Here is a 26098-nt window from a genome sequence, read left to right on the forward strand (position 1 = left end):
CATCTATTACCTTCTAGTGAAGAATACAACTGACAACAGAGCTAGACCTGCAAGTCCTTCAAGCTGGGAACTTCTTTCTGCTATATGAGAATTTATTATAATCTGAAAGCTACTGTTGAACTTGGGGTAGTACAGAATTAACTATGCTGTAAGATTCCAGTGTTAAATGGCAACAGGTTAAGAAAGCCTCTTGCACCCATCTTCATCACAGGGAAATATCAGCTTTCAGGATCTGACTGGCCAAATTTATTGGCTTGGACTCCCTCTTCCCATAATACCACTTAGATTAGCATTAAACATATTTGCATCTCCAACTTTCCCTTGTCTATGAATTCATGTGAACCAACTCCTTTCTGAATGCCATGAACTTTCTTCAGATATGTTAACATCTGATTAGTTTACAGCCTATGCTATCTACCTGGAAGCCGTCCAGCTTTTCAAGATACATTTGCTCAATACTATTATTATCCATTACATATTGAGTTTAATTCTCAAGGGCTTATTTTCATGTTCTTAGGGGAGAACCTCAGGAACCCTCATTCATAGACTACAGTTTGATGATGTCTCTACATTAACAATATGGGGATTTATTACTATTAACTAGAAGCTTTGTTCACTGTATTTCAGAAGGCATCCTTAGTAAGACATAGGAACAGAAGAAATTTGCTTGACATTTTATTACCTCTGCACAACAACTTCAATCTCCAAACATGAGAAGATATCTGAAATTTACTATTAGTCATTGGTCTTTAAAGGATTTTTATTGTTTTCTTTTATGACATTCTTTATTCCATGAATTCCAATTTGGGCAAATGAAGGTATAAGATTCAGAACAAAAAGGTTCCAACAAGTATGAGTCACACTCTAAGTTAACAGGTCATATCAAAACATGGGGAAAAGGCTATATGTGAATAATTACCATGAGACAAAGAAGTTTGTGGGAAAAAAAGTCAAAGTCAACTCAATATTAAATTGTTGACTTAAATTGGACATTAAATTTCTCATATAAAGGTCCTTCTGACAGATTGGAAGAAATGTTGGAAAATACATTTGTTTCAGTAGAAATGTTTGTGCAGGTCTAGAATTGCAGATTAGTAACAGAATAGCTTACAAATTTAGATAGAAGACTAATGTTCTTTTAGAAAGTAAGCTTCCCAAATGTAGGGGCCATGATAAATAATTTGGTGCAGGGGGTGCATAAAATGAGAAAAACATGCTTAAGCTTTGTTTCATAGGTAGATGCTATTCAGTTCCTGGGCCAGTGTTGGGCATAGAGACAAGTGCTAATCTAAGCTTTTAAAATTAATTTAGATTTAAAAGAAATTATTCTATACTTTCCTAGAATGTGACCCTCTTTGTGTTATTTAATATATGTTACCTAATTAAATGATGGAGAACAAATGTATTTCCAAGGTGGTGAGGAATGAAGAGGAGGTGTAAAGCTGTCTTACACATAGTACTGTGTCTGATTTAGTACCATAAATTTTAGTTTCTCTGGAGAAGGTTGAATCCAAGTGACTTTACAAGAAACAGGACAAAACACACAATTGCTGACCTCTAGGATCTTGCCTTTTATGCAGTATTCAAAAGAATACGCATTAAATATAGTTCCTTTTACTTTTCACAAAAGGCATAGTTGGGCCTGCACCAAAATGAAACCATTGCTTCAGTATCATATTAATATTGTTAGTAGTCTAAAAGATCACATTGTATCTGTAAAAAAGAAAATCAGTATTAAAGTTATCCTCTTCACTACTCTGTGTAAAGACTGCAATGATTTTTCTTTTAGAATCCCTAATCTAGAGAAAGACTAAAGTCTATAATGAGTAGCAAACAAAACTGATTTATTATGTATGGATAGTGTTAGGTGTGGGCGTGTGATGGGAATTCTACAGTCTTAAAAGGAAATTAAATTCAGAGTGTTTTTGAGAAATTGATTTCTTGTTATGAGGAGAAATACTTTATCAATACTCACCTGCAACCATCCATTCTCATGTCCAAGGGGCCATCCTTCCGAAGGGAAAAACCTCTTTCAGAGGCATCAAGTTGCATGGAGGAACACCCAAGATCCAAAAGAACTCCATCCAAAGTCCCTGGCTGCACTCCAGCTTTCATTAGTAAGGCTTCTGCCTGGCTGAACTGGCCCAGGATGGCTCGGATCTGTTTACTGGGGATAAACCCAGGCGATGGAAAAAATACTTATGTCATATTAAAGTCTTTCTTAAGGTCTAGGATCAATGAAAGGGAGCACATTCTATTATTAGCTTATTTAACCAATATATGTTTACTAAGTGCCAACCACATGCTTTGTACTATATAAGGACATACAGATATGGAAACTCTATATATCTTTGGTTTCAACCCAGAGGTGGTTTAACATAATTTTATTCTTGCTAATAAACACAATTTATTTTATACCTTGTGAAGGTACATAAGTTTATGAATTAGAAAAATTTGCTGGTCAGACCAGTCCTTTTATTATTTTTTTTTCTAAAAAAAAAAATTCTTAAATCTCTGGACTGGGAAAAGAAACATATGCCATTCTATCAAAAGAATAAACACCTGTGCACTGTTGGTGGGAGTGTAAACTGGTATAGCCACTACGGAAAACAGTATAGGGGTTCCTCAAAAAATTAAAAATAGAACCACCATATATCATCTAGCAATTCCACTTCTGGGAATATATCCAAAAGAAATAAAAACACTATGTTGGGGCTTCCCTGGTGGCTCAGTGGTTGAGAGTCCGCCTGCTGATGAAGGGGACACGGGTTCGTGCCCCGGTCTGGGAAGATCCCACATGCCGCGGAGCAGCTGGGCCCGTGAGCCATGGCCACTGAGCCTGCGCGTCCGGAGCCTGTGCTCCGCAACGGGAGAGACCACAACAGTGAGAGGCCCGCATAACGCAATGCAACAAAACAAAACAAAACAGAAAAAACACTATGTTGAAGCGATATCAGCACACTCATGTTCATAACAGCATTATTTACAATAGTCAAGACATGAAAACAACCTAAGTGTCTATCAATGGATAAAGAACTTGAGATGTGTATGTATATATATATATATATATATATGTATATTATACAGCCATAAAAAAGAAGAAAATCTTGCCATTTGTGACAACATGGATGGACCTTGAAAGCATTATGCTAAGTCAGACAGAGAAAGACAAATACTGTATGATCTCACTTATATGTGAAACCTTGAGATTGAAAAAGAGAGAGAGAGAGAGAGTGAGAGCGAGAGAGAACCATGCTCGTAAAAAAAGAGATGAGATTTGTGGTTACTAGAGGCGGGGGATGAGGTAAGGGGAATTGAATGAAGGCGGTCAAAAGGTACAAACTACCAGATAAATAAATAAGTACTAGGGATGTAATGTACAACACGATGACTATAGTTAACATTACTGTGTGGTATTTATGAAAGTTGTTTAGAGAATAAATCCTAAGAGCTCTCATCACAAGGAAAAAAAATCCCTTTCTCTTTTGTGTTTATATGAGATGATGGCTGTTAACTAAACATTGTTGTAATCATTTCATAATATATGTAAGTCAAATCATTATGCTGGACACCTTAAACTTGTACAGTGTTATATGTCAATTATTATCTCAATAAAACTGGAAAAAAATAAATTTAACTTTTAACTAGTAAACCAATTTAAATATCTTTTTTCTTTCTGTTTTATTACTTATTATATGTCAAACATCTTCAAGCCAACCATTTTAGCTTTCTCCATATTCTTCACATAATTCAGGATAGGGGTGCTGTGCAGCTGCACACTTGAAGAATGAAACTATGCCTAAAATAAACGCCTTCTTACAGAAGCAATGTTTTAGCTCTCAGCAGGGATTCTGAAGTGAATGGAGCATTCAGAATTAACAGACAGGCAAGGAGTTAGGATCACCTTACAGCTATATTAATTCTCCTTCCTACACAAAGTGAGATGCTGCCTTCAGGGTTCTTCAGAAGCCCTAGGGCAACTGGCATGCATTTTGGAAGGGGAATGAGAAGAGAAAAATTGGGCAACACTCCCAAGACCTCATTCCCTCCATCTACAGGTGTATGGAGTGAGGGTGGATTTCAACAGTGCTGTGGAATTCATATCTATGATATTTATTTATATGTTATGTTGTTTAAGGAGAATTTCACAGCTCATTGGTAATTTTTTCTCAAATTCCAATGGAGAAAGTGATTTTCAGATTCACTCACCAAATATTCACTAACTATCTGCTATGTGTCAGGCATTATGCTATTCTGAGGTATAAACAGATTAATAAATCATGGCTTTCTGACCTTTGAGCTGAGAGAAAGGTATATAAATAAACAGTTTGCAAAACAATCTCATGGGTGCTAATAGTAGAGAGACAGACAAATTGCTATGTCTGTATTTGGAAATTATTAAATGAATGCTAATACTAGCATTGGAAACAGAAATAGTAGGATCTTGGGATTGGAAAGGCAACTCACAAATCATTTGTTCCAATTATTTAATTGATGTTTGAATCTTTTCCCTTTCCACCATCACTGCTGGGGGGAAGGGTGGGGAGGAGACTCATTGTTTTAATCATCTCTCATTCACCCCATTGGTGAGGAAGGGATTCCCATTCTAAAATTATGGAAATGGTCAAGTGAACACACAGCACCCGACACTGGACAGATGAGATTGACAGGAGTTTATTAATCATATCCACTCACAGCCCAGGGGAGGAGGACACCAAATGCCATGCATGGCTACATGGGTGCTACACTCAGGAACAGAGTGGACCAACAGGCTGTGAGAAGCAGATTTTATGGTATCAATAGGGTAGGGTGCCGTATGCCCAAGAAAGGATGTGTTGGCTTGTTTGAATAATTCCACGGGCTGGCAGGGAACTGAAACCTGCTACCCAGGGATAAGCATTTATTATGCCTGATCCCTTTGATAAGCAGTGTTGTTTGGCTAGGAACCTTCTCTGTGGAAGCACAGTGGGGAAGAAAAGTTGTAGCTAGGCCATTTGAGATTCTTCCAGCTTTCCCTAAATGTCAAGAACACATAATACTGGGCTTAAATTTTAGGCTTTACCTCACAGTCATTTAGCCCGTGTTTGAACATTCCCAGTAAATAAAAACGCACTATTGGTTTTTGGTTTTTTAACTTTTTTTTTAGTCAGTTGTTTTTTAGTGAAGTTGCTGGTTGTTTCCTCACTATTTCTATAACTTTTGTCCCAGGTATCAGTCCATGGAAAACAATTAAAAACCCGTGGCAGCCTGTTACATATCTATTGTTAGTTATTGTAAGCGATACTTGTTGGCTACTTCTTAGTTGCCAGTCTCTTTTTACCAACAGGACGTCAAAATTTCAGCCTTGTATCTTGAGAGAGAATGATCATATCCATGATTGTTTATGTCAACTTGGTTTGGCAAAAGTACCCAGTTATTTAATCAAACAATGATCTAGGTATTGCTGTGAAGGTTTTTTAGATGTGGTTACCATTACAGTCAGTTCCCTGTTAAGTAAAGGATATTACCTTCCATAATGTGCGTGTGTGTCATCTGATCAGATGAAAGGCCTTAAGAGCAAAAAATGAGGTTCCCCAGAGGAAAAGGAAATTCGATCTCAAGACTATAGTATCATCTTCTATCACAGTTTCCAGTCTGCTGGCCTGCCCTACCATTTCAGACTTGCCAGTCCCCACAATGCGAGTCAATTCCTTGAGATAAATCTCTCCCTCTCTCTCTCTCTCTCTCTCTCTCTCTCTCTCTCTCTCTCTCTCTATATATATATATATATATATATATATATATATATATATATATATATATATATATATATATATATATATGATGTGTATGTGTGTATATGTATGTATATCTCCTACTGGTTCTGTTTCTCCTGAGAATTCTATCCTAATGGATATAATATCTCTGCTCAAGAGGTAGATTTCTGATTAGCTAAGCTAATTTGCACACATGACCACCACGGCCCCATAATTTGTTCTAATATTGGCATGTGTCACACCTCTGGCCAATAAGATACAAGAGACATTTCCCAGGGACTTGGGGAAAGAAAATTCTGTCTTCCATTGAGCTATGGGAAGAAAAATGTTTTTTCAGACTCTCACTTGATATGAAAAAGCACATAGCTCTGATCATTACCAGCAGATATCTTGGCCCAAAGAAGGGAGAGGGTAGCAGCCAATTTGGCCAAAACTCTACAAAGCAGAGAGAAAGATTAACCACGCCATTAAATTGAACCTCACCTAAAATTCAACTTGTCTCTGAACTTTTGAGTTATATGAGCCCATAAATTACCTTTGTTATTTAAAACCAGTTTGAGTTGTTTTTTTTTTCACTTGCAATGGAAAACATAACTATTATAGCTATCATGCTTCTCAGGTGTTCATTTCTCTAAATCATACAACTCTTGTTTCTTCTGCTATTCTCTATGCAAAAAGTCTTTCACCATGTAAGATGCTCTTTTCTGAATGTGTCCCAGTTTGCCTATGTCCCTAGATCTGAATTCCATAATGATCAGCACAGAATAAAGTAAAGTCTTTCCTCTTTTGTTCTAGTTATTGTATTAATACAGCTCAAAATCAAAATAGTTTTAGAATTTGTTTCACACTGTTGACTTATACTATCTAATACCATTGTATAGCACTGCTAAGCCTGTTTCTTCCACACTGTACTTGTGCAGTTTTGTTTTGTTAATTATTGTAGATCTAGTACAATCTCTAACCTACGCATTTTCTACAACCCTTTAGGATCCAGGTATTATCTTGAACCATAGAAATCTTCTTTACACTGCAGCAAAAGCCTCAAACAAATCACTATTGCCCAGTCTTAATTCCTTAGCATTAGAGCTACATCCTGCTTAAAGCTAATAATGTAATTGTAAAATAAAAATAATATCTTACAGGAGATGTTTGCATTCTTGGACACCCTCAAACATAACTGTTTAACACTAACATTCAGATAGTTTTAGGCATGACAAAGAGTAAGTAACAAAAATATAATCCTCACTATAATCATATACAAGTATGAGAATATCATATGGGGAAAAAAAAGTAAACATGAGACAACACCACAAAGTAAATCATGTGTTTAAGGCAGTCTTCTGATGCTATATCAGTTATGTTTCTAGAATTAGATTATTCTCATAGTAAAAAAACCATCTAAAAGTATACCAACAAACTGTTGAAAACGTAGCCTTAACTTCAGACCCTGGGGCATTATTTCACATATGCAATTATACTGAGGCTAATTTTCCTGGGTAGGCAGATTCCACACCCACTTTTTTTTTTCTTCTTCTCTTTTTTCTTTCCTTCCTCTCTCCCTTCCTTCCTCAGGTACTCTCTCTTCCTTCCCTCCCTCCCTACTTCCTTCCTTTCTTCCTCTTTTATTCATATTTTAAGTTCTTAGTATTTTTGCATATGTATTTTACAAGTGTTATAAAGCAAGTAACAGAAAAGTGTGAATTCGCCAGAGAGGATCATTATGGTCACAAAAACAGCCAAACCAGGACATTTAGCCATAACTACAAATACAGAATTTGTTTATCATTGTCATCATCATTTGTCATTACCCTAGGATCCCCAAGATGTAAGTAAAATGTTGCTTGTGACTCAAAGCACATGTTACATGAGAAGATTCTACAACTCAACGCCAAGAAAAATAAGGCACTTAGCAATAGAGTGCCAGTAATACCCTAGTTCCTGGAAGCCATTTTTTGAGGCTTTGACCATGATAAGTATTGTTAATCTTGACTCTGGCAAGTCATCTGCACTTGCAGTACAAGTTTTGGGTTTGTTTTATTATAAAGGATCCTAGTGCATACTGAGACTAGTGATGTAAGAGTAGCCACTATGTGATTTAGGATTAAACATGGAACTTCATCATTCCTCTAACTGCATACAGTCTAATGATAGCAGTTAAGGATAAATTACTCAACAAATTATAAAAGTAGATCCAGATTCTTTCTAAAAAGAACAAATCATTCAGCTGTGAAGGAACTGAGGTCTTAGACAGGGATATGGAAACAGATTCAGGCATGAAAGAATAAGTTAGAGATATAATTTATTAGAACTGGCTCAGTCACTAAAACTGAGGCATCAAGTCAGTATCAGCAGCGAAGGCAACCTCATGTAAAGTCACCTAAGCTGCAGACTAGGCCATCTTCAGTCCGTTATCAGGAACCCTGTGGTGAAATCTGAGGGTACACTGAGCTAGCAGATGGATATGCAGAGAATTCTGATCATACGAACCAGAGTGACAAGCAGAACAATGTAAAGAAGAGAAAAAAACTAACATTTCTTAAGAAGATGCCAGGAATGTATTCAGATACTTAAAGTTCGTTTCAGGGTTCACTTTGTCATTTACTTTAATCATTCATTTTGTGTGTGCATTTGAGGGCATACGTAGGTGATAACATTCCCTAAGAGAATATGAAGAGCAAAATCCAAATTGTTTTTGCGGGGGTGAAGGTCTGATTACAGTGGATCCAAGCCTTTCTCACGTTAGTACCAGCATTAATCCATGAAATCCCAGTGTGCTACCTGTTTTCTAGTCATTAAATTTTATTGGTCTGTAGGCACAGAGCAGGGGCCTTGGCTGTTTTTATCACTTCACTAGGCACCCCCCAAGCAAGGAATTCAGAGGGAGCCAAAGCAGTGGATGAAAGCATAGCTCATATTTGAGCAATGGTAAGAGCAAACATTTGTAGAATGCTTCCTATGTACTAGACCCTGTGCTAAGTGCTTTATACTTATTTAATCATTTCATCCTTATGATAACCGTATGAGCTAGGTGACATTATAACCCACATTTTGCAGATGAAGAAACAAGTACAGAGAATGAAGTCACTTACTCAAGCCATATAGCTAGTAAGTGCTGGAATTAGAATGCAAACTCAGTCCTGTCTGGCTCCAGAGTCATGTTCTTAACCACTACACTGTAATACCTAGGTTTCTATTTATTTAGTGCCATTTCAGACCTCTAACGCTTCATCATTATAACCTTGTCATGGTCCATAAATCTACCTAGTTTTTCTGATTTTTTATTAAAATGCTTTAATTGTTTTCAATGTTTGCCATCTCTTCATAGGTATAATTCTGCAGATTCAGCACTCAACAAATATTTGCTGAATAAGGATTATCAACCAGGTACTGGATACAGGAATATAAAAATGAACAACAGCATACAATATAGAAAGGTATATACACAAACGTATATAAATCACTGAGGAGATGGTTTATTTCTTCTTTAAGCAGCAGTGGTAGAGCAGAAAGGGGAAACTGCATCATAAGGCTATGTTTAAAAATTGGCTCTGCTATGTATTAACCCTATGGTATTGGACAAGTTATTTAATATCCCTCAGTTTCGGTTCCCTGTGTCTCATGGTATTTAAGTTTTTCCCCTTTGAGGCAGCCTGGTATGGTAGAAGTATCTCAGTAAGTTCTGGAGTCAGAGTGAATCAGATTTTATGAACTTTTAAATTATCCCTTTACGACTCAGATTCTTTATTTGTACCATGTGGGCAAAAGAGCAATTCCAAACTCACAAAGCTTTGGTGAAGAGTATGTTAATCAATGTACATGAGAACAGCTACTAAGATGCCTAGGCAAAGGAAGGCCTCAATAAATGTTACCTCTCCCTCTGTTCCAACCTGCTTTTCTTCCCTTAGAGATTCTTCTTACGATTTGGTCACTGTGCTGCCAACTGAAAGTTGGGAGCAGTAGCAAGGATTTGCTCCAGGAACACCAAATGCAGGGCCATACTGACTATAAAGAATTCTTCTCCAGTCTCTTTTATGTGCTGCTACTGGGCTGTATTTCTCCTTCCATTTCACCACGATCTTGCTATAGTTTGAGAACTGTTCACTTTTTGATGTTTTAATGTTTATCATACCACATAAAGATCCAAGATATGTTGATTTTCATATTAATTGTGATCACTTTTTAAACACTATTAAAAGATACACTTGCTCAAAGAATATTTTCATACACTGTAGAAATGGAACGAAAAGATGTTGTTTTTGTTCTGCATAATCTGCTCAAAATCTTTGATAGCATTATCTTTACTGACCATTGTCTTTCCCTTCAGGAAATACTTCCTAAAAATTGATTTAGTCATTTATTCACAACTCATATATTGACTTGAATAAAGCACATTTTAGAAATTATGAAATGTAATTATATGTCTATCTTTCAGTTACCCTTTCAAAATGTATTCAATGGAGTAATATTCCTCTGTTCTGGAATAACAGTTTCGGAGGCTATGTTATAAAGTCTTTGAAATTCCATTGTCCACGAAGAGGTTTAAGTACTAATTTATATTAGACTTTCATAAGACAATTACACATGTTGTGTTCTTCAGGGTAATCTTAAAAAGTATAGTAAAATAAAGTATAACATATGAGCAAACAGAGAGAGAAGATAGAATGATAATAACAAAAAAGATGGCAATAAAGAAAAAAAAGGAAAAAAGAACAGGTTGATACATAAAAAAGTAACAGGAGGATAGTAGATAGATCCGAATCCAAATACACCAGTAATTATATTAAATATTCTGACTAAATACTCTAATTTTAAAAAGATTTTCAAAATCCAATGATATGCTGCTTATAAAACACAAATTAACTATTAGGACACAGAGAACTCAAAAATAAGAAGATGGAAAAAATGTTAATGCAAACATTACACACAAGAAAGGTGGTATCAGATACAGCAGATTGAAACAGTACTAGAAATAAAAAGAGGTATTTTATCATGATAAAAGGGTCAAATCTACCAAATGGCATGCAAATTACAAATCTTTATATCCCTAATAATAAAGCTTCAAAATATGTAGCAAAAATTGACAGAACTAAAAGCAGATGGATAAATATATAACCATAATGGTAGATTTTAAAATATCACTCTTAGTAAATATTGACTAAGCAGAACAACATATAGGAAATTTGAAACACACGATTATCAAGTTTGATTTAACTGACACAAAAAACTCCATACTCCAAAACTACATGAATGTATTTATTTTTAAAGACACACTGAATTTGTAAAAAACAGACTATCTGCTGGGGCTATCAGACTAGTTTCATCAAATTTCAAAGGGCTGATATCATACAGAGTATATTTTCTAAGCACAGTGGAATTTAAGTAGAAATCAATAATAGGAAAAGTGCTATTAGAAAGTCCATAAATGTTTGGAAATTAAGTAATAGGCTTCTAAATAATCCAGAAAATAAAGAAAATTAATAAATATTTTAAACTAAACAATACTTAAAGAGTACAGCATAACTTACCACCTAATGAAAATTCAACATATAAAAACTTGTGGAATACTTCTAAAATCATTGTCGAGAAAAATCCACATAATTAAATGTACATAAAAGAATGCTGAAAATCAATGATCTATGCATTCTTGTTTCATAAATTAAATGATAACAGCAACAATCTATGGAACAGGATAAAAAAGGATTTGCAAATGATGTGACCAACAAGAGGTTAATATCCAAAATATACAAATAGCTTATAAAATTCAATATCACACAAAGAATCCAATCAAAAAATGGGCAGAAGATCTAAATAGACATATTTCCAAAGAAGACATACAGATGGCTAACAGACACATGAAATTCAACATGTTCAACATCACTAATTAAGAGAATTGCAAATCAAAACTACAATGAGGTACACCTCACACTGGTCAGAATGGCCATCATCAAAAAGTCTACAAAGAATAAATGCTGGAGAGGGTGTGGAGAAAAGGAAACCCGTGTACACTGTTGGTGGGAATGTAAATTGGTGCAGCCACTATGGAAAACAGTATGGAGGTTCCTTAGAAAACAAAAAAACAGAACTACCATATGATCCAGCAATTCCACTACTGGGTGTATATATGGAAAAAATGAAAATTAATTTGAAAAGATACATGCACCCCAAGACATGGAAGCAACCCAAGTGCCCATCAACAGACAATCAGCTTAAGAAAATGTGGTATATGTATATACATATATATATACATACACACACACACACATACATATATACAATAGAATGTTAGCCATAAAAGAATGGAATATTGCCATTTGCAGCAACATGGATTGACCTAGAGGATATTATGTTTAGTGAAATAAGTCCGACAGAGAAAGACAAATACTATATAATATCATTTATATGTGGAATCTAAAAAAGTAATAAAATGAATCTATATACAAAACAGAAACAGACTTACAGACATGGAAAACAAACCTATGGTTACCAAAGAGAGAGGGAGGAGGGGAGGGAAAAATTAGGAGTATGAGATTAACAGATACAAAGTAATATACATAAAATAGACAAACAATAAGGATTTACTATATAGCACAGCAAAATTATACCCAATATCTTGTAATAACTTACAATGGACTATAATCTGCCAAAAACAAAAGCAAAACCAAAAACCCAAATCACTCTACTGTACACCTGAAACTAACAAAATATTGTAAATCAACTCTACTTCAATAATAATAATAATGAAAAAGACAATATCAAATTAAAATCCTAAACAGAGGCAGAAAATTATAAATACAAGAGCAAAAAAATGAAGAAATAGAATAGAAATAATTAAAGAAAAAACAAAAATTTGTTCTTTGAAAATACTAAGAAAATTGATTAATCCCTTATAAGGGTAATCAGGAAGAGAGAATGAACAAATCACTAACATAAGGGGTAAAAAAAGAACATGTCACTACAAATCTTACAGGAATTAAAAATACAATAGGACATTATCAAGAACTTTACAATAATAAATTTGAAATTTAGATCAAATGAAAAAATTCCCAGAAAAATCATAACTTACTAAAATTGTCCTATGAAGAAATGTAAAATATAAATAGTCTTAAAAGCATTAAGAAACTAAATCTGCAATTATAAAACGTTCCACAGAGAAGACAACAAGCCTAAACTGCTTCACCATGAATTCTTCCAAACAGTTAAAATAGCATCAATTTGATATAAACCCCTCCAGAGAATAGAAAAAGAGCCATTCACAAAGCCAGCATTACCCCGCTATGAAATTAAACAAGTACGTTACAAAAAAGCAAAACTAAAGGCCAATCTTTCTCATGGGCAAAATAACAAAAGTTAACAAAATATGAGCATATCAAATCCAGCCACATATATAAGGGATGATATCACTAGGTTGATATCCACTTGGCAAGGTCTGTGAAGCAGTTGAACATGCAATAGTACTGAAGCTAAGGAGAGAGGTCAGGGCTGGAGAGACAACTTTTGTAATTGTCTTAAAAGAGTAGAGATTTAGAAAATGTTTATTAAATGAACATACAACAGGATTTTAAAACGGAAAAATTATTCTGGTCTCAGTTTCAGGCCAATATAATCGGGAAATAGATATCCACTGCTAAAAGGAATACCAAATAAAAATACAATTTTCCCAAATACATGGCCTAGAGAAGGTTTCATTACACTTGGGCCCCTCATACAGATGTTTATTTAATTTTATATTATAAAAGACATTAGAAAATGAACAAGAAAGAATTCTAATAAGAAAATTTTCTTGGCAAGAACTGCTTCCTTGCTTAATTTTCTTGGCATCTCACTTTACTCTTTTTAATGATATTCAAACACTTAATCCTTGATTCCATGTAATTCTCACATAAGAATATCTATATCCTCTGTGCTTAAATCACCCAGCCCACCCCCATACCCCACATTCTCTCTCTCTCTCTCATCAGGACTATACTGTTCCAATGACTGGTGATAATTTCTTCTTCTAGACTGCAGTAGACCTTACTTATGATTCATTTGGCACTCCAGTACATGCTACTTTGTCATGTTATTTATCTTTTTATCACACTGCCTCTGCAACAAGAACTTAAACCTATTACGGGTCATATAGACTATGTTATACAGCTTTTGGTATGTGCAGTACCTAAAAGATTCTAAGTGTACAATTAACGTTTTTTTGATGATGAAAGTGGTGATGATTTTAAAGGCATTAATATTTTTTAAAGGCATCAAAGATGAGAACTCAGTAATAAAAAACTCAATGTTTTTTCCATCATACTTTGCTAAGAAATACATGTAAGATACACAGTAAACTGATACAGCCTGGGAGGGACAAACAGTTATGCAGTGTGTAGCCTGTAAATTTAAATCAATACACTCGTTAGAAGGGCTTAAGTTTCAGGCATTTATTTTTCACATTTTTAAGAGTCATGAGGTGTTTTATGGAACCACCTTATAACCATAGTCAATCAACCTAACGTAGTGTATTTTAAGTTTTTGTTCATGATATTTTGCCACCTACATTAACACGGAAGAAGTTTGTTCATGGTATCTTGCGGCCTACATTATCATGCAAGAACTTAAATATACTCAAAAGAAAAAATGCTAGCATGTTCTATTAACAAAGGAAATAAAATTCACAATTCATACATACTAACCAAAGCCAGGGAATTCAGTTAAGGTTAAATTTAACTCATTCAATAAGGAAGGAAACTTTGAAGTGCTTTAATTTGAAGGCTGGTATTACAATACCATTTAAATAAAATTCCTTTTTGGAGTGTCCTTTTTTCCCTTCTGGAGCACTTTAAAAAGTCCCAGAAAAAATGCATTTTATTTCATATGTACAGAGATTTTACATATCTACAGAGATATGTAAGAGTGTTGGTTTTCTCTGCATAATAATGATCAGATAGTTTTTGAGAAATGACGTTTAAACTGCTTCTTCTATGATTTCTAATATTTCTGACTCCTTATGCTAGATAACCCCACTCCCTTCATATTACCCTCTTATCCAATTTTCTATAAAGCTTCGTGTGATAATTGGAATAAGAAATGTCCATCTTTTGGGGGCATAATTTTCCAAAACTTACATGTTCTGAAGTAGTTCTGATGAATTCAACCTCTAAAAAATCACCATGCATATACACTGCCAAAATATCCCATTGATTCTATCAGTTATTCAGGAAGATCTCTCATGACTTAAACATTAATAATTTTGAATGCTTGGCATTGATGACGCCGGGTGCTTGGATGACTGCCTGAACCCAGGTCTGAAGGGACCAGATGATTTAATCTAATGGTCTCTAATTAAGGGTGAATATCATGATCATCTGGAGAATGCTTACAAATTATGGATGTTTTATTACCATCCTAAAAAATCAACATCAAGACAAACATGCTCTATTTGGGGGATTTTCCTGAAGGGTTCTTATTCTCATAGCTCTCTTTAAGGAGCAATGGTTAGATATGGCCAAAAAGAAAATAGGTTTAGGTATGTCTATCAAGACCAAGAGGAATGGCAAATTCTTGAGGCTGACGATAGCTTTTATACACTAAGTATGCACAACAACCATAAAGCAAAAGAGTAAGAAAAATTAAATGCTTACTGTTATGGGAAAGGATAACAATTGCTACATAAGGCAAGGGATGGCAGCTGCTAGGAACGCTGAGGTTTGGGAATATTAGTTGTGTGTCGCCCCCTTCCAAAGAGAAGAGAGAAATTCTACTTACTGGTGATGAGCAATGAGGTCACTGACACAAGAATGTCCTGTGAGGGCACTAAGCTGTCCTTATGCATCAACAAGTCCTAACTCTAGTGTGTAAGTCTGAAATTACTAGTTCCTACCCTAGTATCTTTTGATGGGTGGACTTAAAATGGCACTGTAAATTTAAATTCAGTTTAAATAAAGAAATAAAAATCACTAAATAAAACCAAGTATTTTAAAATGAAGGAAAAATCCATAATGGAAGTCAGTAGTGCTTTTCAAATGAAGAGAGCAGTCATTAGCTAAAAATTCAGTCTGATGTTTGAAGTTTTAAATAAATGCACATTTTAATCTACTCTATGACATATCTATATTCATTTTCATATAAAATAATGTTTAATTATAAAACAATGTTTAATTTAACAAGTCAAATTGTTGCTCTAGGAAGACATACCATGTTTTTCCTGTAATCTTGAATACTCACTGACAACACTTCTGACAACTTCTAAAATGATGCATATTAAAACGAAGCATCCAGAGAAGGAAAAGACAGCCTGCAAACCTTTGTCCTATTGGTGGTTCTCATTAGTTTCAAAACTCAGTGTGGTTATTACATAATATAACAAGATTATGGCAAATAGCTAATGGTTTTTAGTTTAAGGAAAAGAAAATATGGCCTTTCTGACCTCTTGAAAGAAATCATTAAAACTAAAAATTGATAGTGAGATTTTAGTGAATTTTCATTGCTTTTTTAAGTTCAGAGGGAGTAAGAAAAATGCATTCCCTCTGTAAATGCAAATTAATTAGCTGAATATGTGTCAGGAGCAAATTTTTTAGCCATACTATTTTCCAATGACCTCTCTCTGAAAAGGTTTTTCTGTACTTTTTGGTTGCTTAGTTTTATTTCTGTTATTACTATATATCATTTCTCATTTTAAAAGAATATTCAAGTGTACATTAGCAGGAGATAATTTCCCAAACTAAGCATGAATTTAGTTTATGTACATCTTGAGTGGCATTATTTTGCAAAAGGGTGACTGCGTGATTAGGTTCAAACATGGAACTGATGATTTGTATTTGACATATAAGTTAAATTATTCTAAAATCTGAAGGCTGTGGCTCTAGATGCATAAAAATAATAACAGTTGTTGGCCATAATAGATTTGATCAATTTTATAATTTCTCTTAATTCAAACACAGCATTACATTGCAGGAAGTAGAGCCTGCTGATAACACTGCAAACATAAAAATTACTTTAAGACCACACTACTTTTTATTTTAGGAAATTCCATAGGGATGTTCGACATAATTCTGAGTATATGTGGAATCCAGTTAGAAAATCAAATCAAAAGAATAAATCATCTCTATTTTAAGTTTAAATTTTGAAATGTTAATATTCTTTATGCACAGATAAGATGCTTTTGAGATTTTTAAGGAAATCAGTCTGCTACAGACACTTTCTGAATACTTCTATGTGTCAGATACTACATTAGATACTAAGGTCCCTATTGTAAGAGTTCATAACAGTGCACAACTTTATGATTCACAGAATGTTTTAACTTAAGCACATTTTGACCTTCATCACAACTATAAATTATATAATGTAAACACTTTTCTCCTTACTTTGTGATGATTGAAACTTGAGATTAGAGAATATTTTTCTTATACGTCTTTCTATAAGATAATTTAGCACAGTAATAGAGAACAGAATGGGTACTTGATAAATATTTGATAACAAGTGAATTGCTCAAGGTCACACAGCTAGTAGTGGTAAAGCTAAGTACTAAACTTAGGTCAGTTAGTTCCAAGACCAAGATGTCAAAGTATTACTATAGATAGCTTTGAGAGGTTGATTCAGGGCATCTGTTTGCACATCTCTCTGATGAAACTGATTCAACACCTTCTTAATATAGTAATTCTAGAGCTATGTATAAATTTTTTTTTAAAAGGTAGAATGGCATGCCAGGAGAAAAAGTCTATTCATTGCTCTACTTTTAGCATCCACCCTTGAGGGGGAGGAGGCAGTAAAGAAATGGAATTATAGAGGATGTAGCATCTATGTCACCAATGTGGAGGGCTAGACCACTGGCAAGTATTATCAGACTGAAATTATCTGCCTGATGAAAAACTTATGTGCACTTGAGAATAGGAACTATCCAAATATCAATCTTGAATCAGAATTAACCAGGTTAGCTTCATACCAACACAACAGGGTTTCCTGGAAGAACTACATATCTCAACTTTAAAAAGTGTAAAAATAAAATCTGAAATAATATATTTTTGCAGTAAGTACTAAAATGAATTCATTCAGATTTTGGGGTCAATTACTTAGATTATTTCACTTGTGCTTAAATTAGTTTTATAATACATATTTATTGAAAGGCATTTTCAGGACTGCTGGGCTAGATGTTAAAATGTCCAGAAATGCTGTGTGTCTTTGGGTAAATCATTTCTATATCTGGGCCTGTTTCATCATTATAAAATGCCAGATCTGGACTTAAAATACCTCTCAAATACCAGGAAGCCCATATTCAGTAATTTTTGTATAACAATAGCTAACATTATTGATCCCTTACTATGTGTCAGGCACTGTTCTGAGCATTCTCTTTGCATAAAGCGTATAATCTTCAAACATACCTGAGGTAGGTATTATTATATTCCCCCACTGTATAAATAAGGAAACTGAGGCAGCAGAGTTAAGAAACATCTTGAAGGGTTACATATCAATTAAGCAGCAGAGCTGGAATTCTAACCTAGGCAGTCTAGTTCTAAAGCCTGTACTATTAAGCACCATGCTGTATTGCCTCTGAGACAACAAGAGTTACTAAGTCCAATAGCACAAATGATAGTTACCATTTATTGTTATTATTATGTGCCAGACATTGAGTTAAGGGCTTTATGTTTGTTATTTCATTTAATCCTTACAAAAACAATAATCTTTGAGGTAGTCATTATTATACCTATTATACAGGTCAGGAAACTAACTCAGAATTCTGAAATAATCTGTTCACTGTCAGAGGTAGTGACAGGCTGAGATTCTAATCCTGTTTGTTCTGTTTCCAGTGCTTCTATTTTTAACCACTGGGCTATTATGATGCTTTGTAAGAAATATACTACATTTGGGGTTGGAACATTTTACATCTCAAAAGAGTCTTGGTGGGTTGCGGGAGAAAAAGATGTAGTTGGAAAAAATTATAACATGCTGAAAGGGTTACCAGTATAGAGCTCTCCTACTAAATTTATATATAATCATTTGAATTCTCCAAGGAAAAACAATCAATATGTGATTAACAGACACACACTAATATACATAAAACAGATAAGCAACAAGGACTTACTGTAGAGCAAAGGGAACTATATTCAATATCTTATAATAATCTATAATGGAAAATAATCTCAAATACATATATATAACTGAATCACTTTGCTATATACCTGAAACTAACATAATATTGTAAATCAACTATATTTCAATTTTAAAATGTGAGAATTAATAAGTAAATACCACATTAAAAATAATAGTACTGGGCTTCCATGGTGGCGCAGCGGTTGAGAGTCTGCCTGCTGGTGCAGGGGACGTGGGTTCAAGCCCTGGTCTGGGAGGATCCTACATGCCGCGGAGCAACTGGGCCCGTGAGCCACAACTACTGAGCGTGCGCGTCTGGAGCCTGTGCTCCGCAACAAGAGAGGCTGCGATAGTGAGAGGCCCTCGCACCGCGATGAAGAGTGGCCCACGCTTGCCACAACTAGAGAAAGCCCTCGCACAGAAATGAAGAACCAACACAGCAAAAATAAATAAATTAATAAAAACTCCTACCCCCAACATCTTCTAAAAAAAAATTAAATAATAATAATAATAGTACTGATGATTGTTGAATCTGAGGTCTGACACTAAAGTTTGAGAGAATAACTTTCTCTCCTCAGATTAAATGCAGGCATCTCCTTAACTGACACAACTGAGTTATTCCATACACACAATTCTGGCAATGTTTCATACAGGGTTTTAAGAGCAGCTAGGTCACTAAATAAAAAACTGAAATCTTTTTCCTCTTCTTAATTCCAAATGGTGGTCCCTTCAGATCCAATTTGAAACGCACTGGCAGAGCTCAGCATGTAAGCTGGCACTTGGCTGGCTCAGAAGTCAAGGGACTTTAACTCCATGCATGAATGCACAGAGTATATTTTAGTACCTTTGGGAAAAAAGCAGTAAAGCTAAGCAGGAGGAAAACCTGTCTGTAACTGATTATATTACATTCGTACAAAATGGTATCACTCCCATCACTTCTAAAGACTCTACTGTTAGAAGTAAACAAGTGCTAAGGAATCCTCTTGAAATAGAGCAACAGCAATAATGCCAACAAATATGGTAGAACTATGCAGTATCCATATCCACTGTAATAAACAACAATAATAATATGCAACTAATCCCCTTCCATAAAATAGTAATCAGTCATTAAATTAAGAAAAATAAAATGATGCTTGGCTTTTAAAAAGAAACTTTTAAAAGTCTCAATATATATAATGTTCGTATATATATATATACACATATATAAACATGTTTAAATATATATTACATATCTTAAGAATACAAAGCATATGCATATTATATATATATATACACACATATATGTATTTATGTATTATATGTAATTTTTTAGTTCTAAGAGGGAAAGAAATCTAATTGGTCAAAATCAGTCATAAAATTTTAACCATGTTTCTGCAAAAAACAGCAGTGCCAAAGGGTAATGCATTGCTAATGGTTTCCAGTAGAATAAATAGCTACTCTGACGTCAAAACTTTGTTACACTCCAATAACTGGCTCACTTGGGGTTTCAGGTACAGCAAGTTACATGTCAGTTTTAAATAAAGTTATAAAAATAGAATGCCTGGTGAACCATATTGTCGCTATGCAACCTGATATGTTATGATTTATATCCAATAAAACGTTAACAAAGGTGATAGATTATACCAAAATAGTATCTGGTTGTTTAGGATGCCCTGCTCCTTAAACTTCAGGTTAAAAAAATGCTATATTTTACTTTGTCTTTTCCTAAAGTGGTATATAACTAAGTTACCCACTGTTAGCACATGTCAAATCAGAAATATTTACATGACAAAGTGATTCCTGAACTGGTAAATCTCCCTTGATAAGATATAATAATAATATTCTAACCAGGGACATGGAGCAATAAGGAACAGTAAGTCTACAGAATGCAAAAAAAAGAAGGGTTATTATGTTAGTCATATAGGAATATCAGTCATTTTTCAGAAGAGATATTGCTCAAATATAGGAATTTACAATCAAAATGGAGCAACTGTACCACCTCACCCTAGAACTAGAATTGAAACTGTAAGTTGAAAACCCCGAAAGATGTGTTCCAATTATGTATTATATTTAATAATGAAAAGATGCCAATTAACAGTTTCATTTTAAAGTGGGTGCAAATGAGATCTTATAAGGCTTGAAGAATCCATCAAACAGAATATACAATCAGAATTATAATGGTTTTCTATACCAGTGTCTTGCTATGGATGGCATAGAGAATATATTTGTGTAGAAAAGGGTAATACAATTCCTATTTCAGCAAGAGTATTTACAGAAACATTATCAAAACCAAGCAATATATATTCAAATTACTGATGAAGACAGCAATTTATGTGCAAGAAAACATTTCCGTTCTAGTATTACTCAATTATTTCTATATTAAGATAGAAAATATTTTATTCTCATATCTAGACATTTATGTGTTTTAACCATGCAATAACACATAAATCCATCCATACATATGTATTTCTTCTATTCCCTTATTTTCACTTACTTTGTATAAGAGAGGCAAAGAGAAGGAGATTTAGGCAGACAAATTCAAGTCTCTAGAACATTGCCTCTCACATGCAATGTTCAAAGCACTTCTATAGGCTACTGAAAATCATCAGCCAACAAAACAAAGAGTTCTACGTCACGGAGTTTATATTCTAGTAGGGGTGGGGATTAATAATAAACATTTTAAATAAGTAAATTACATAGTTTAGTAGGTGATAAGTGACAACAAAAAATACAAAATAAAGTGGAGAAGAGTAAGATCAGAAGTGCTAGGGTTGTGATTTTAATAAAGTGGTCAGGTAGGTCACTGAGAGGGTGATGTTTGAGCAAAGACTTGTAGGAGGGAAAAAGAGTGGGAAGAACTTTCCAGGCAGAGGAAATAGCTAGTGCAACAGTCTTAATTCAGAGGCATGCCTGATAATATTGAGAAACAGCAAGGAAGCCCGAGTGACCACTGCAAAGTGATAAAGGGACAGAGAAGTAATGAGGAGGCTGAACATTGTAGGGCTTTGTAAGCTACTGTAAGTTCTTCGTTTTCTATAAAATAGTTACCACTGCAGATTTTTGAGCAAAGGAATGGCATAACCTGGCTTAAGTTTTAAAAGGATCCATTAATGGCTGCTGTGTTGAGAATACACTGAGGAGACAAGAAGGTTGGGTAAGAGGTTACTGAGTGATCCAATTAGGACTGAGGTTGTAGCAGTGGAGGTGGTGCCATTTAAACATTCATAATGCATTTTGAAGTTAGAGGCAATAGGATCCGATGGACTGATATAGGGAGAGAAAGAAAGAGATAAATCAAGGATGACAACAAGGATTTGGGCCGAACCAATAAGAAGGTTGAAGAAGGCTATAAGTAAAGCAAATTTTAGGTAAATGTCAGTTGTTCAACTTCAGTCACATTAAATTTGAGATCTCTTTACATATAAATGGAGATGTCAAAAAGATATTTAGATATACAAGTCTTGAGTTCAAGAGAGAAGATCAGTATGAAGATAGTATTTGAAGCCATTAAACTCGATGGATTTACCAAGAGTGGGAATCTACACAGAGAAGAGGAAGAAAACTGAGGAACTCTAACATTAATACTGAAGAAGGAATACTGATGAAATTATAACTGACATGGTATATATATTAATTGCAATAATAATATTCATTAAGATGCTCATCAGATACTGTATTTGGGCCTTCATGCATGTGTTTCTAGACTCCAAAGAAAAGATAATAAAGAGAAGGCCTACAGGATTGACACTTTCATTTATTCAGCAAGTCTTTCATGCTTTTCACAGTTATTTATGTCTAGCCTTTCTACGATGGTGCCAGTGAGCTTCTACCTTAGCAGGGTATGGACTTCATCATCACATTCCATAGGCTATTAATTTTGTTGGATAATTCATACCTTGTAAATTTAGGGAATTCAAAGGGAAGGAACAGGGAAAGTAAGAAGGGAATATGGATCATAACTGCCTATGATTCATTAAATAGGGCTTGATCTAAATTTACACTTATAGACCATAAAACACCTATTTTGCTTTGTCTCTGTTTTTTATAGCATCAGCCAACTTTGGTAATTTGTATTTACTCCCATCACACAACAGAATTCATTTCACACAAGTCTCTGATTGGCTTATTCCATATTTTGCAATTGCCTTGATCACCATCAATAACAGAGTCTTGTACTTTAAGTGACCAATATTATAGCTATTATTATACTAGTGAAATAGGGTGAAAGAAACACATTTTTTTCTTCCAGTTTTGTTGAGATATAATTGACATACAGGACTGTATGAGTTTAAGGTGTACAGCATAATGATTTAACTTACGTACATCATGGAAATGACCACAATAAGTTTAGGGAATATCCATCATCTCAAATAGATACAAAATTAAAGAAATAGAGAAAAATGTTTTCCTTGTGATGAGAACTCTTAGGATTTAGTCGCTTAACAACTTTTACATATAACATACACCATGTTAATTATGTTAATCATGTTGTACATTACATGCCTAGCACATATTTATCTTATAACTGGAAGTTTGTACCTTTTGACTACCTTCGTCCAATTCTCCATCACCCCACCCCCTGCCTCTGGTAAGCACAAATCAGAACTCTTTTTCTATGAGTTTGTTAGTTTTACTTGTTTTTGAAGTATAACTGACTTACAACGCTATGTTAGTTCTTGGGGCACGATATAGTGATTCCATGTTTCTTTACATTTCAAAATGTTCACCACGTTAAGTCTAGTTACTGTCTGTCATCATAATAAGATGTTACATAATTACTAACTATATTCCCCACATTGTACATTTTATACCTGTGACTCGTTTATTTTTTAATTGGAAGTTTGTATCTCTTAATCTCCCTCGCCTATTTTTCCCATTCCCACATCCCCTTCATCCCCCTCCCTTCTGGCAACCACTTGTTTGTTCTCTGTATCTATGAATTTGTTTCTGTTTTGTTGTGTTTGCTCATTTGTTTTGTTTTTCAGATTCTATATATAAGTGAAATCATACAGCATTTGTCTTTCTCTGTCTGACTTATTTCACTTAGCATAATTCCCTTCTAGGTTCATCTATGTTGTCACAAAGGCAAGATTTCATTCTTTTTTATGGCTGAGCAATATTCCATTTCCCATCTGTTGATGGACACTTAGGTTGTTTCCATATCTTGGCTACTGTAAATAATGCTTCAAAAAACCATAGGGGTGCATATAACTTTTCAAATTAGTGTTTTAATTTTCTTCAGATAAATACCCAGAAGTGAAACTGCTGGATCCTATGGTAGTTCTATTATTAATTTTTTCAAGAACCTTCATACTGTTTCCCATAGTGGCTGCACCAATTTACAATCCCACCAACAGTGCAGGAGGGTTCCCTTTTCTCCTCATCCTTGTCAACACTTGTTACTTGCTGTCTTTTGGATAACAGCCATTCTGACAAGTGTGAGGTGATATCTTATTGTGGTTTTGATTTGCATGTTCCTGATGATTAGTGATGTTAAGCATCTTTTCATGTGTCTGTTGGCCATGTGTATGTCCTCTTTGGAAAAATGTCTGTTCAGGTTCTCTGCCAATTTGTTAATTGGCTTGTTCATTTTTTTGATGTTGAGTTGTATGAGTTCTTTGTATATTTTGTATATTAACCGCTTATTGGGTATAGCCTTTGCAAATATCTTCTCCCATTCAGTACGTGGCCTTTTCATTTTGTTGATAGTTTTCTTTGCTATGCAAAACCTTTTTAGTTTGATGTAGTTCCATCTGTTTATTTTTCCTTTTGTTACTCTTGCCTGAGGAGACATATGCAACAAAATATTGCTGAGATCAATGTCAAAAAGTGTGCAGCCTGTTTTTCTCTTGAAGTTTGATGGTTTCAGGTCTAATATTTATGTCTTTAATCCATTTTGAATTTACTTTTGTGCATAATGTGAGAAAGTAGTCCAGTTTAATTCCTTTACATGTAGTTGTCCGATTTTCCCAACACCACTTATTGTAGAGGCTGACTTTTTCCCATTGTATAGTCTTGCCTTCTTTGTCATAGTTTAATTGACCATTAGTGTGTGGATTCATGTTTGGGCTCTCTACTCTGTCCCATTGATCTATGTGTCTGTTTTTGCGCCAGTACTGTACTGTTTCGATTATTATAGCTTTGTAGTATAGTTTGAAATCAAGGTGCATGATACCTCTCAAGATTATTTTGGTTATTTGGAGTCTTCTGTGTTTCCACACAAATTTAGAATTCTTTGTTCCAGTTTGGTGAAAAGTGCCATTGGTATTTTGATAGGGATTTCTTTGAATCTGTAGACTGCCTTGCTCAGTATCAACATTTTAACAATATTAATTCTTTTCATCCATGAGCATGGTGTATCTTTCCATTGGTTTGAGTTGTCTTCAATTTCTTCCATCAGTGTCTTACAGTTTTCTGAGTACAACTATTTTACCTCCTTAGATTTATTCCTAGGTTTCTTTTTTGTTTGTTTGTTTTGATGTGACTGTAAATGAGATTGCCTCCCTAATTTCTCTTTCTTACAGTTCACTGTCAGTGTAATTTTGTATTCTGCAACTTTATCAAATTCATTGATGCGTTCTAACAGTTTTTTGGTGGCATCTTTAGAATTTTCTATATGTAGTCATTTGCAAACAGCAATAGTTTTATTTCTTCCTTTCAATTTGGATTCCTTTTATTTCTTTTTCTTGTCTGATTGCTGTGGCTGGAACTTCCAGTACTATGTTGAATAAAAGTGATGAGAGTGAACATTCTTGTCTTGCTCCTGATCGCAGAGAAACAATTTCATATTTTTTTAAGTTTCCCCAAAAATAATAAAATAAAATAATAAAAATAAAAATAAAAGAGTTTCCTTCTTACAATGTTAAACACAAGATTTGAATGAGGGTTACAATGGTAAGGGTCAACCAGCCATGAAACTTAGGCAAATTATACAACTTTTCTAGCCCTAACTTTAAGGTTCTACATGGTTAAATGTAGCTGAGAATTCAAGCATACAAACCTATTTGCCATGTGTGTGGCATTGTCCTGAGCCCTAGGGAAGATGCACACAAGGCATATTACATGACTCTTGCCCTCAAATCACTTAACATCTTCCTGGGACAATAATATGTTCTGTTCACATTAACAGACAATATATTACAGAACATAACCATACATTTATGTGTAAAGAAAAGAGAAAGCATAAAGGAAAAAGAAAGTCAAAAATGAGGCCAAACAACTAACACACATATATATAGAGAGAAGGGTTTTTAAAAAATTATTGTTTTCATAAACTTTGATAGAGTTCTTTTAAAAATAAG

The 26098-nt window shown here is 34.4% G+C and overlaps 1 protein-coding gene across 5 annotated transcripts in view; it reads right to left on the minus strand.

Annotated features, from left to right (window-relative positions):
* Positions 1-26098, minus strand: part of METTL15 (methyltransferase 15, mitochondrial 12S rRNA N4-cytidine) — a 373387-nt gene that overhangs the window by 218704 nt on the left and 128585 nt on the right. For all 5 annotated transcript variants that reach the window (XM_067038072.1, XM_059068615.2, XM_067038071.1 and 2 more), the window contains one exon: positions 1976-2167. In XM_067038072.1, coding sequence (XP_066894173.1) covers positions 1976-2167 — 192 coding nt within the window. The remainder of the gene's footprint in view (positions 1-1975; positions 2168-26098) is intronic.

Source organism: Kogia breviceps, chromosome 7 (assembly GCF_026419965.1).
Source record: "Kogia breviceps isolate mKogBre1 chromosome 7, mKogBre1 haplotype 1, whole genome shotgun sequence".
In the NCBI taxonomy this organism is placed as follows: Eukaryota; Metazoa; Chordata; class Mammalia; order Artiodactyla; family Physeteridae; genus Kogia; species Kogia breviceps.